The 13,665-nt window shown below is 34.7% G+C and overlaps 1 protein-coding gene across 10 annotated transcripts in view; it reads right to left on the bottom strand.

Annotated features, from left to right (window-relative positions):
• Positions 1 to 116: 116 nt before the first annotated feature.
• LOC123531384 (electrogenic sodium bicarbonate cotransporter 1-like) overlaps positions 117 to 13,665 on the bottom strand; it is a 30,373-nt gene continuing 16,824 nt past the window's right edge. For 8 of the 10 annotated variants that reach the window (XM_045312269.2, XM_045312268.2, XM_045312267.2 and 5 more), the window contains 15 exons: positions 13,452 to 13,536; positions 12,455 to 12,601; positions 12,126 to 12,226; positions 9,439 to 9,613; positions 8,709 to 8,842; positions 7,872 to 8,185; positions 7,033 to 7,403; positions 6,100 to 6,264; positions 5,529 to 5,707; positions 5,107 to 5,179; positions 4,804 to 4,872; positions 4,349 to 4,525; positions 3,676 to 3,807; positions 2,993 to 3,040; positions 117 to 1,900 (listed from right to left, as the gene is read on the bottom strand). In XM_045312269.2, coding sequence (XP_045168204.1) covers positions 1,772 to 1,900; positions 2,993 to 3,040; positions 3,676 to 3,807; positions 4,349 to 4,525; positions 4,804 to 4,872; positions 5,107 to 5,179; positions 5,529 to 5,707; positions 6,100 to 6,264; positions 7,033 to 7,403; positions 7,872 to 8,185; positions 8,709 to 8,842; positions 9,439 to 9,613; positions 12,126 to 12,226; positions 12,455 to 12,601; positions 13,452 to 13,536 — 2,299 coding nt within the window. In that variant the 3' untranslated portion in view covers positions 117 to 1,771. The remainder of the gene's footprint in view (positions 1,901 to 2,992; positions 3,041 to 3,675; positions 3,808 to 4,348; positions 4,526 to 4,803; positions 4,873 to 5,106; positions 5,180 to 5,528; positions 5,708 to 6,099; positions 6,265 to 7,032; positions 7,404 to 7,871; positions 8,186 to 8,708; positions 8,843 to 9,438; positions 9,614 to 12,125; positions 12,227 to 12,454; positions 12,602 to 13,451; positions 13,537 to 13,665) is intronic. The other 2 variants (XM_045312266.2, XM_045312271.2) reach the window with 1 other exon arrangement.

Below are 13,665 nucleotides of genomic sequence, written 5' to 3'. Positions count from 1 at the left end.
AACTTGCATTATATGCTGTTTGAGAACAGCAGCCCTAAACCAGAATCTTTGGAATAGGTCGAATCTTAAATTACACTTTTATGACCAAGGTTAGGCATAGGAAAAATCAAACACACTTTAATTTTTATATTTTTATTTTGTCAGATCTCTGAAATCATAATTAAGCTGTCGCAGCATATTCTAACAAGGCTCAATTTGTTTTGTCAGTAAAACAAAGATGGAAGTGAGACGTTGTCTATTCTGCGAGAAACAACGATTTACCCGCCGACCGGTGTGAGAACATTACACGGTTTCAATCATGACGACAAACTGCCGTATGACGTCCGTTTCATTAATACTTGTGTGAATTAAGTCCAGCATAATTTCATCATAATATTTCAACGAGTATGTAAGAATAAAATAATCAAGTCATTCTTGAGGTTTATGGTTCAGATATATGGATATTTTACCACTAGAGCTACACCCTCGTGGTTCAATTTATGCGTATCTGAATCCTGGACCATGCTAAAACGGACGATGAACCACGGGAAAGCCTTAATTATTCTATAAGTAAACGACATTAGATCGCTATAAAAATCAAAATAACAAGAAAAATGTATTTAATGTTTTAGTTAATCTACCCACAACGTATAAAGTAGAAAACAGAAAACCGCGCCCGAAATTTCACATTAATAGCATAATTTGCAATAACAGTGCCATTAAATTTACATAATATACTGGCTTATAATGTTTACCACAGCATGTATCATTTCCAAATCATATCTCTTTAGATAACAATTATTCTCTGGTAAGTAAAAAATGATTACATAATGAAATTAAAAAATTTAAAACATATTTACAATATTATTTACAAAATCATTAAAATATCTCTATCTTGGTTATACCTGAAATAAGAATTTTAACGAAAAGCGACAGGCGTGGGTAACACAAATAATGCTGGGTAAAATTATCTATATAAAAATATGTAAATATAAATTTTCAAATATTCTGAGTATTTTTTACTGTATTCAGAAAACAGTTTTAATTAGAATCTATTTGAGTAATAACTTTATAAAAATACTACTGCTACTTTGCAACTTTGTTGTAAATATATATATATATATTTGTAAATTATATAAATGATTTCGAAAAGTCTTTTTTAAAATATACTTATCAGCTTCCAAAAATACTGCGTTTTATGGTAAATGCGTCAACAATATCACTGCAAGGTTGTTTTGTTTTAAAGAGATGAAGTTTTAACATGTATCTAGTCATTTACTAGGACGACAAAAATATTTACACAATAAGAAAGTGCGAAAGAATATCTATGAAGTTGTTTCCTTTTAAGAAACTGGATTTCAGATAAGCACAAGGTATGTGTATAATGAATTTGTAAGCATCTTTTATTTATTGAACTCTTCTGTTGTATGGCTATACTCCGACTCGTCTAACACAACGATGTACATAAAGCCACAGTCATCATTAGAGGAACTGTATATTTAAAATGTTTGAATTTTTTTTCCAGGTTGTAAATTATTAAACGAACTGATGTACACTTTTGTACTGAACAACCCGAATACACGCAATTGACATTTTTTTCTATATATTCAAATATAAAACTAAAAAAAAAATGAAAATCTTGCATACATCCCTATGACAAAAACACACATATACACATATAAAAATTGCACATATACACTTTGTATTGTAAGTTTTTTTCGGAAGACATCAGGTAGAAAATGGCTTTGAAAGTCTGCAAACTTTCTTATCACAAATAATGTCAAATGCATGTCTACAGGTGAGATGTGGTGTTGTTGATTTTGGATTCTTCATTCTCGTCAACAAAGAACACGGGCTTCTTCTTCTCTCCATTCGTCAGGGCAGATTTGTACGCCGGGGGTTCATCGAAAGCATAGTTCACCTAAAAATATAGGTATACAGTAAATATTCGATTAAAAGGATACAGCGCTATCTGAATTAAATCTTAAGTGCGTAATATGTTGAGCTAAATGAGAAATGTATATATCAATACATTTGTAAAATTCCCCTGCAACCCCTGGTAATATACAATACTAGTATGAGAGGAAAACCTCGAAGTCGATGGTTCTATTCCGGTGCCCACCCATGCCTGAAATAATGCAGTGAGTTATCAGATCTTCTTCCAATATCAAAAGCTAGGAAAGTTGCTATATGCATTGGACTGTGTCGATGTGACACAACAAAAAAAAATCAACAATCATTATCAATTATAATCATCAGTGTGCCGCACCTGCCTGGTAGTGATGCAACACGTCTAGTATGTTGTAACTCAAGACATTGAACTCTGTTAACATCAATTAAATACTGTTATCAATCAATCAATCAATCAATCAATCAATCAATTAAGTATTGTTAGCAATCAATCAATCAATCAATCAATCAATACAAACATACATAAATAAATAAATAGTAAAACACAAAACCGTTGATTATGTATTAAGCCGTTGAAATATAGATAGTTAAATGCCAGGTACTGCCTATTAAAACATATAGATATGGAAGCATTAGAGGGTTATTAAGATATGTAGGAAATAAATTACAATTATCAATTGTGTTTCATCTTTAATTGACTGTTACGGATAGCCCGAAAAATACTATGCTAAACATGTCCTTTGATAGAACGCTGTTCCCGCCTGATTCAAAAAACCTGATAACATAAATTTTGCCAAAATCCTAATGGCATCAATATGTTAAACACCCGAAATGGAGGCACTCGAGATAAAATTACCCCACAACACGCCTCTCTTCCACATTTTCTAAACGCTGTCTTTGCTAACATGTAACCAAACCGGGAGTGTTATAATTGTGCACTTGTTTGTTACAGGCCAAATTGGTGGACATTGCAAGCATACAATATATAGAATAAAATATTTTAAGATAGAAAAGTAGATATACGAAAATTATTACTCTGTCTATAGGCTGATATATAAGACAGTTAAAATGTAAATAAATAATTAAACCAGATGTCTGATACCTGTTTTAATTTTGCAGGCGAGTCAAGTGATGGGAACATTTCTGATGTCTGTAATTGACATACTTAGATAAATAAGGTCCTAATTTTGGAGCAGTTATTCAAGAAGAAATATCGTATAGACAAATGAGAAATGTTATTTTACAAATCGCTCTGGTAATGCTATCTTTTAATACCACACTCTACAGCAAATTATACATGGAAAGTCGGTCGGATACGAATCATATACAAGTAACCTGCTGGACATGAAAGAGCTAACATCTTTGAATGTGTCAATGGAAAAACTTTAAGAGCTCCTGGTTACTATGAGCAATTTTAAGACAAACTTGTCTGAATTAGACACTGAACTAAACAACCTTGAACCATTTCAGGTAGGCATTTATTTTTCAATAAATATTTGAAATTTATTCAAGTCTGAAGCTATTTCAGGGAAAAACTAATGGCCTGCTAAAAGACACGTTAGTGATTATACGCAAGCTCTGAAAATGTTATATCAAAGTTAACATTTTTTTCATCCTTATATCAATAATGTTTCTATTGACAGTTATTCAATTTGTAATGATTTTTATTTAAATGTAAAAGAAATGTTTCTAAGTGATGCGTCAATAATTGTTTAGTTCAGTAGTTCCACATCTATATACTAGCTTTCTGAAGACTCTTTCCGTTATTTCCAGCAGAAAACTTACCCTTCCAATAATTTTCTCCTTGTCGTCTGGTTTCTCAGCGTGTTTTCCCGGAAGTAAATCGTCTAGGTATTTCAGCTCAAATTGCGAATAATAACATTCCAACATTTTCCTTACCACACCAGTTGCGAGCACCTACAGATGAAAGGAGAGGTACATCACAAGCGAAGTTAGTTTTATACTCTAACTAACGACTTAACCTTTACCTTACTAAATTTCTAAAATGGACTGATTCATCATTCAGTTTTGGCAGTACCACTTATTATTCAAAGGGGTGTTCACTGAAAACTTACTGACTGAATAGGCTAAACAGTCTGCACTCGTCGCAAAATCACTTGCCGCCAGTAGGCTTAAGGTTAATATACACCACACCAAGTAGAACTTTATAAATCGTACATTCGAAATAACGGTGTCGTTAACTAAGTCTAAAATGACCAGACGCACGGAGTAATATGAAATGTAGCAAAAGAAGAAACAACATATCCTTTGCAAATATCCGAGCATTTTAATGATATAGATAACACATAGCTTTGTACGGTATTAGCCATATGTTGAAAGGATTCTAGTGTCATAGGTTTGCTTTAACGAATCATATGTGAGCTATCTTTTATTTTTTCTTTCAGATTTTTTGTACTGGTGTAATTAGAGATGATGGGCAATTTAAAGCTGTACTTACCATAAGTGGGAAACCAATAGAGATGGCTTTGACAGATTTTACGGCCCAGAGGACACCAAGACACAATACTTGGACAACTGTGAAAATGTGTACCCGGTACAACTGGACGTGGCGAAGGTAGGTCAGGTCAGGTTGATATTTTATTGGTTGAACAAACAAGAACAGACGGTCGACAAGCTGAAATATACAATACTGAGAATTTAAACAAGGTTCTGTGTACATGTTTGCCAAAGCGAATCAAGGCTTCATGTTTATGAAGCATCTAACATTTCGTTAAAAATTGGTGAAACATTACCAATTACACAACATTACCAAGTGTAATTAACTGGAAGTTTCAATTGTACACGGGGAGCATTTCTTTTTGAATATCGGATGATTTGGAAACAGAGTTTTAATCAATGAAACTACTGGAGTGTCTATTAACAGTACAATATCTATAGTGAACATGTACCTACCTGCATACCTCTCATGGCAGAAAAGCCCATATAGAAAAACACGCCATACAGCACAGGCATAGGAATAACCTACAAAAAAGTTTATACATTGATAATTTGCACTAATATGAAGCAACAATCACATCTTTCATTTTATAAGGACTTCCGCGTGTTACAAAATGGTCACTATCAATAATGGAATTATCACTACTATTATACCATTATAAACAGTTGCCAGAAACAATATTTTTAATGTAAGCAGTCTCTAAATGACCAGCCAGCCATTCAGAACGACTTTCACGTCATCGTCATCACGATCCTTACCTTTAATACAGCAGTAATGAAGACGGCGGCTCCACTAAGAACTCCAATGGCGAGAGCAGTCAATCTGTTTTCTCTGCAAAAGGAAAATGAAATTGCTTGTGTTTCTACTAACAATCGCAGATAATCATTACGTTACTTTGCGCGTTTTAATATCGAGCAAAAATCTTCTTTGTTCGAGAAACACTTTAATTGTAATATTAGTCCGATCGCAAAGACACTGATAAATAATGCTGGTTCAGTGTACTTAACATATGTTAAAACTAACTTATTAAACGTTTATCTCAGCATTATCTCTTAATCGCTTCAGTACTGTCGGAATCTTTGGTTTTCGGTTGAAAAAAAACATGAATTTTTCATATTGCATTTGCAATAGAATCTCTTTGAGGTGACGATATGGGAAAAATAATGATAAACATATTTACCTGCAACCAAGGAACTGTGGTTTCTCTCCAGGCGCTGTGCACTCGGATTCTTTCTTCAAGCTGTTGACATGAGCAAGTGCGGACACAGTGGCGGCCACGTACCACGGCAGTCCAAGAAGTGAGTGAATTGTTACAGTGATGGCAACAACAAACATGTCTAAATGGTAGCCGACTCCTTTCTGCGAAATAAATAAAATAAAAAAGGCTAAATCACTTTAATCTTAACATGCATTTGTATTTGAATAATATCATCATTTGTGTTTGCGTATCAATACTTAAATCAGCAAATATAATTACAACCAGTCGTAATTTATTATTTGTCCGTTGTAAATGACTGAAAACTCCCGCACTTAAATACAGTCTGAAGGTGTAAACATTTTTCAATAAACTTATACTTGTTCATATTTGCGTACGTGTCTTATTTTCTGCACAGCCCAGTCTTCAGGTGCTGTCTATTATATGCAAAAGAATTGTAGCTATAAGGCAGTACATTAGTTATGCTAAAATATTTAGAATTAAAGAAAATGCTTGCGGAGTCATGTACACGTGCTTAAGGATAACGGATACATACCACAAGTTTGTTTTCTTTCCTGTTGACAATGACAGCGGTGATTTGCTGATCAAGGAAGATCAAGATGACGGACAGTAGGGCGGGTACAGCAGCGGCAATAGCCAGCCACCAGGGGTTCTTGTCACTGATTGGGTTGATTAACCAGCCGCGGTCGCTTCTTGTTGGCTACCAAAGGGGTTAATATAAATTTCTTATACAGTAAGTTGAATAACAAGCATTTTAAAATGGAGGTTTATTATGAAAGATATTTGTTATATATAATAATCAAAGCTTCTTTTCATACAATATCTATATCCATTGATTACATATTTATAAATGGCCTTTATCGGCGATAAAACCATATCTATATCTTAACTGGGCATACAATGGATATTTTACGAGCGTGACAAGAAATTTCAAAAAGCCGTTTCTACATGCATATTTTCCTATTAACAATAGTTTATATACGCAATGATATCTGAAATAACTTTCTCCTGAAACATTGTAGATACACAATTTAAAGTGTCTGTCGACGGTCCAAATTAATGTTACAAAGAACTACAACTGGTGATGTACATACATGAACTATGTACTAAGTACACAGAAACCTTTACGTTTCAAGAACATTTTTGTTACTTTCTAGAGTTTCTAGCAGGTTATTCTACATGTATACTAACTGCTATAAAGAACTTAAGGTAATAGACCCGTAATGACGCTCGGCAATTTCCGTGCAATCACGTAACCTCCAAATTCTACTATATAACTATTACTAAAGTCTACTTCGGTATTCTTCGGCCGATACTGTACCAGCCGGCAAACGCCGATTTAGCATACGGAGAACGCATAATCAAACAAAATTGTCAATTACGAGTACGGGTCACTAACTTAACTGTAAACACATCTCTACAGGTTCCCTCAAAGAATTGCTATTAAAAAACTTAACACATCTCATACCTCAAACTTTTCTGGTACAAGCAGTTTAGGTGTGTTGATACCGACGAGTATGTCGATCACCACAAAGAGGATGATTGAAAGAAGTACGGCGAAATCACTGATCAGTTGTCTGACAAACGTCGGGAATATAGTGGTCATCTTGAAGTCCTTCAGTGCCACGGCGATTCCAAATGTACCGAGGAACAGGAGAACACTGAAGAAAAACACGTCAGCGACGTAATGTGGTGGATTGCAGCCATCACCAATGGATAGACCGCCGTTGTCCACGCACTCAGTAGCATTGAGGTTGAGCCAGTCGATTGTCTCGTTCATGGATTCTTTGTAGGTAATGTTTGCACAGATTTCGGTCAGATTCCTGGTGACTGTCGATACTATTGTGAGAGTACAAAAGTTGAGATGTGAGATATGTCATGTTTCAACAGACCACAGTCATAAAATTTGCAATGTATTGAATGGTAAAGTATGCTATAAGTTTTATATACATAAATGAAATAGTCGCAACAACCGCGAAACGTCTGCTTGCAAGATCTTTTTCTAATAGGTGGAGAATTTTAGATTCATGTTTCTGAAGTAAGATACTTTATTCAGTTTCCTTTTTAAAGTGATTTGAAGAATATATCAACATTTCATGTACTTTCATACCGATTTTATAGAAACAGAAAGTGCGACATGGGGTACATGTATAACTAAGCGCTTAATGATTAGACCTGCATGGATTATATGCGTTGTTGCAAATATTATAAAGATTGATTTATCAAAACCCTCGACTTCGGTACATAATTATCAGTCATATTTGGCATTTGTTTGTGCTAAAAGATTTAAAACACTTTATATTTTACCTGGGGTGCTGCTCACTACTGAAGCTACTGTGGTTGTGAGTAGAGCCGAGCAGTTTGGTTCAATGCACGAGCAGTTTGTTGATATGAACTTGTCAGGTTCCGAGTTAACTGGGTAATCTGTCTCAATTTCAAAGAGCTTCTTGAATGCCTCCACTATGAAGATGATTGCAATAAGTGTGGCGAAACTCTCCTCTGTAAAGCGCGTGATGTACTTCACCAAGGCGCTCAAGTTGAAGATCACAATAAGTAGGATAAACGCCGATGTCCAGAATCCGACCCAAACACGTGCAGGCATGAAATCCCAGCCATTATCTCTGTAATATGATTCAGATATTGTATGTATTCAGGTTTAGCGTCTTTTTCAAGCAATTGTTCAGTCTTATAAACAACGGTGTCTATTTATAGTTGTAAACGGCATGCCAAACACGCCGCAGACACGTGCCATACTACCCCACTCAGTCATATTACACTGGCATCCGTCTGACCAGTCCTAGTACTATTATATCAATGCTTAGTATCAAGCGAGGACGCCACTAACTTTAGCATCATTTTTAACTTCTCTAATATGACTTGACCAGGACCGAGATAATGAAGTACTGGAGAAATGAAACTGGCCCATACAAAACAGAACCAATATGCCGTTTTATATATTGAGGCATAATAATGGTTACATAACGTTAACTGAGATCCTTTAGAGTCAACTCCGTGTAGAATATAACTTATCAGGGTATATTCGACAAATCTTTAGCTTCTCTATGACCCTTTCCCCTATCAAAGAATGTAAGTACATACAGGTATGCTGTTCGACTGTTCAAAGACTGATGTGGCTTGACTTACTTGCACAGATTGTATATGATGGTCTCCAGCACCAACATAGGTCCAGTACTACCCAGGATGTTTAGTGGCTGTCCAGAAAACAGAGCAAACAGGATACCCGTCACAGCGGCAGCGAAAATGCATTCCATTACACCCTAAAATCAACATAAAACAACTTCTATCAATTTACTGTAAAACAAACTGATATGCTTTCGTCTGAATTCCATTGTCTGGTGCCAGTAATATTTAGTTTTGGACTCTTTTTACACCGTATGTCAGACATGACATGTAACTGCAAAAACAAATGTTTGAAATGAGAAATTTACTCTTTAGAGCAAATGAAGCAAGGCTATAAAGGTGACGAGAAGACATTTGACGTCCAGGCCATAGTTGAAAGTGTCCAGACCATAGTTACAAGCATCCTGGTCATACTTAAAATCGTCAAGGTAATAGTTGAAAGCGTCCTGGCCATAGTTGAAGAATCCAAAATATAGTTGGTTTAGTTTAATAGTATTTTACTGTATTTGATATTAAGGGATATAAACAATAATATGAACAAAAAAGTAACATATACAAATGGATTGGGCCACGAATTGCATCAACATCAGCAAATGGCCCGTTCCAAAATATAGTTAAAGGCATACAGACCGTAAAAGCATCAACATCATAGTTAAAAGTATCAAGGCTCTAGTCAAAAGCGTCAGGTAATAGGGTGTCAAGATATCTTATCGTTTGAACAAAATATACCTACCATATACTGGTCTGTTGCCTGACCCAGAAGACCACCAAAGGTTACGTTTGGCGTGAACGTTCCCAGAAACACGTACACAAATGCGGCCAGACATTGTATGTGAATTCCGTCTTTATAATCGGACCAGTACCAGGGTAGTTTTCGCTTTATATCATTGTAAAGGCCATTGAACGGTCTGAAAATAAAAGTAAGGTAAAGTAAAATATCTTTGAATGCACGGTCGACTATTTGTTCAAATAAAAAGACAATCTAAAATGACACTGCTCCTGAAAGGAATCGTCTTAGAACCACATGATTTCATATTTTAGATTTGTTCTTATTATTGAAGGAAGGCTGCGTAAGCTAAACAAGAAATATCTTTAAAAATGATGGTCGGCGAATTGTAATAAGGAAAGAAGTTTATGAATTTTTCATCTAATATTCATCTTTCATCTAACATTTTGCAAAACTAAACACCGCACTTTAACAATTAAAATGGTTCTCTTTTAATTTTTCGCAAAGGTTTCGTAGGGTTGCAATTTTGTTTCGTTTATCCTTAGACGAATAATTACAGCAGTAGTTTGATGAAGATTCATGAAGCGGTTCATGAGAAGAGGTCATTAAACGTGTTTATATTTTTAGCCCAATTGGTCCCTATCCCCATTTGTAACAAAATAGCAAGAGACCTTACGATATTGTTACACATCGAGTTTGATAAAAATTCATTACATTTTAGTGGTTAATGCGAAGAAAGGCATATCTACTTTTAGCTATAGTGGTCCCTAATAGGCCCCAAGTTCCTATATAAATAAATTTGGAAGAGGACGTTATGATGATGCTCCAGACCAAGTATGACAAAGATCCACCAAGCTGTTCATGAGACGCTGTAGAAAGGCATTTCTAGTTTTAGCTCTAGCAGCACCTAAAAGGGGTTAAATGTCCCAGCTGAACAAAGTTGGCTGCGGGCCTAATAAAGATGCTACAAATCAAGTTTGATTAGAATACATGAGAAAAAATCAATTAAAGGATTTTTTTATTTATTATTTTTATTTATTTCTACAATAGGCCAACTGATCCCGCTTTAACAAATGCATATTCGCTATTCATGAATCTTTGGACAATGACGTCACACCTATAAAAAAGTGAAGGTCAAGCAAAACATACAATTGTAATTATTTCAATATTTCTGTTTCATAAGCAAAGTTTGACCTTAGTTATATCACATAGATAAACTGTATGCAGCGTACCTTCATTTCAGTGTAATGAGATTCAGTCATTATATAGCATATATATAATAAAACAGATTTCAACTGAGTTCAATATTTGCATACCATACTAAAGAAAGATATTCATATATAATAAATCAGTTAAATAATTTATAACAAATATATCAAAGCAAACAAGTACTCATTTTAATATGCAATCTGCATAAGTCACAAAAGCAAGAAACCTTTTCATATACAGACGACAATTGTAACAAGGAAAATCTTTTAAAAAGCACTTCTCTACATAAAAGACTCTTATCACACCCTTATTCATGTGATACGCAGACCGTATTCAGCTCTTTCTTTAATTTGATATATGTTGGTATTTGAAGTTTTTATCATATTTATTAAACTTACTTATCATTTTGAGATATATCAATATTCTTGCTAAATATACTGAGCCAAAGTTAGCTTTAAAACTGTGAACAGCGTCGTTTAGGATAAACGCTTTGTCTACATTTCACTCAGCGTAGCACAATCAACAGAGTGAAAGAAATTGACACTCTCGTCCAATCAGGCAGTGTTGCATAAATCTTCCATTTTGATAAATTATCTATAATGCGTTATCAAGTAGTTTGATTTGCTAACTGAAGTCACGTGGCATAGGTAACGAAAACGAATTTAGTCGGCGTCGCCGAAAAAATCTGATTGCAAAATTTAATAGCTAAGGTTATTATAAAAGTTACTTGATCTGCAGTGTTGTATTCGGCTCGAGTCGATATGTGATCCATTTTTGGCAAATTCCGCAAAAGTCGAATGCATCATTGCAGATCAATGTACTGCTTTAGTGTCCATTTTATTCATTTATCCATTTATTCATTTATCTATCATTCACATATTTCTATTGTTATATCTACCAAAATGGACCATAGTTTTAAACAAATAAGGTTGAAAACTCGTTCACAAATGGTGAATTTGGTGAAACATGGAACGTCGCAGCTAAAAGCAAACTCCTACGCAGTGATCTCCCTTGTCTTAATAATAAGAGTGTAGCGGCAAGGAAGATCACTGCGCAGGAGTTTGAACTAAAACAAGTCATCCCACCACTAATATTTATTTCCATATCAAACAGGAATTAAATACAGGGTTTGTATTTATTTGTGAAATACGTACTGCATTTCAGACAGAAATTTTGAAGGTATATAATAAAAGAAATATTAAAGGCCTTCACATAGACACAATCTTTTTGCACGAGTTTATTGCAACCAATTCTTTCAACTACCACATCAGTGATAGAAATTAAGAGAAAAAAAAGACAATAAATCTACAAATATCTTCTGACGTAGATTTTCCTGCTTTGTTCGAGATGATGATGCCGCATTCAAACTATATTGTAGAAACGTAATAGCGGTCAGTTTAGCGTACCCTACCACGTTACCGACATTTGTTTCTGTAGGAACTTGATTTGATAGTTTGTGTTTAACAAGCAGATCATTTATTTACATTTTTGACATCTGTAGGGTAGGATCATCCCCGTGCCCACCTTCATCATCGTCGTCACCTTTATAATCCAGTAACTGAGCAGACGACATTCGTCTATGCATCTGAAAAAAAAACAACAAAAAAAATGTATTTATTTAGAAAATGGTTTCACAAGTTTCAAAGTACTCAAAATGTGTCCTTTTCATGCAAAACTTGCAGAAAGGAACGGATCAAATCCACGTCGATCTTGAATGCAAATCTCAGCCATTTCTTCTGATTAAACATGTAAAATATGTTAAAAGTATGTAACACAAAAAAGTATAAATCGTGCTTGTAAAAAGGGTACACACCTGAGATTGCACTTTTTGCGGAGGTTCAATTCTAATCTTTGGGTTCCATTCTGAAGGAGGTAGAACAGTCACTTGTTCAACAAACTCGTCTAGACCGGCAATTAAGTCGCTAATATTTCGGCTCTTGTAAGCAACTTCCTTGAACACCTGGTGTATATTTAAAGAGAATTTTACCCATGAAGAGTGGACTCGCTGACTGATGTTGACAAGATATTTGAAATGATATGTTAAGGCAGTTTCATCACGGCGATAGAGTTAATGACATTTATTATGCAATCGAATTTGAGGACGGAACATCCTTTAAAAACAGCTTTCATATTAATTAACATTATTCTTATTAAGGAGAAGAATTTCATAAGACTATATATGTGTCTTTCATTCTTATACTTTCCTACTTGTCTTGTTCAAACTATGATGTATGTACTTAATTTGTACATGTATTACTCAGAATAAAATATGTTTAAACTAACAGCGTTCTCGTTTAATCTGCTTGTACTTAAATAAAATTATCATATAACGTCTGAACCCACGAAACAATCGTTCAAGTTAATACGCCTAATAAGCATAATTTAAAGATCACAGGCTAATGTTACAGCAATAATTTACAATCTACAAGAAGTGTGTTTCATTTACATTTGAGCCGCACCATGAGAAAACCAACATAGTGCATTTGCGACCAGCAAGGAGACAGACCAGCCTGCGCATCCGCGCAGTCTGGTCAGGTTCCATGCTGTTCGCTTTAACGAATTCTCTAATTGCAATAGGCTTTGAAAGCGAACGGCATGGATCCTGACCAGACTGTGCGGATGCGCAGGCTGGTCTGGATCCATGCTGATCGCAAATGCACTATGTTGGTTTTCTCATGGCGCGGCTCATTTATTCATATCAATGATCTGATATTATACATCTATATCATATTCACTACAATATCGTAATTTATTAATAATCTATCATCAAAGCTAATGAGATATTTGCGCTTCAAATCTAATTAACGTACATCATCGGTCATCATGGTTGCAATGCATCTACCAACTTCTCTTGCGTTTGTGAAACCACGTGGTCCAAATATGCATGCCACGAATCTAAAAAATAATACGTGTATTTAAATATAAAAAGACATTAAATTTATGTCATAGAAATATTTTTAGGGATACTGAACTGTAACCTCTAAATAAGTGATTTGGTATTACATACAACAAAGTATTTAGTTA

This window comes from Mercenaria mercenaria, chromosome 11 (genome assembly GCF_021730395.1).
Source record: "Mercenaria mercenaria strain notata chromosome 11, MADL_Memer_1, whole genome shotgun sequence".
Taxonomy (NCBI): Eukaryota; Metazoa; Mollusca; class Bivalvia; order Venerida; family Veneridae; genus Mercenaria; species Mercenaria mercenaria.
This window is presented reverse-complemented; position numbering and strand designations above follow the sequence as displayed.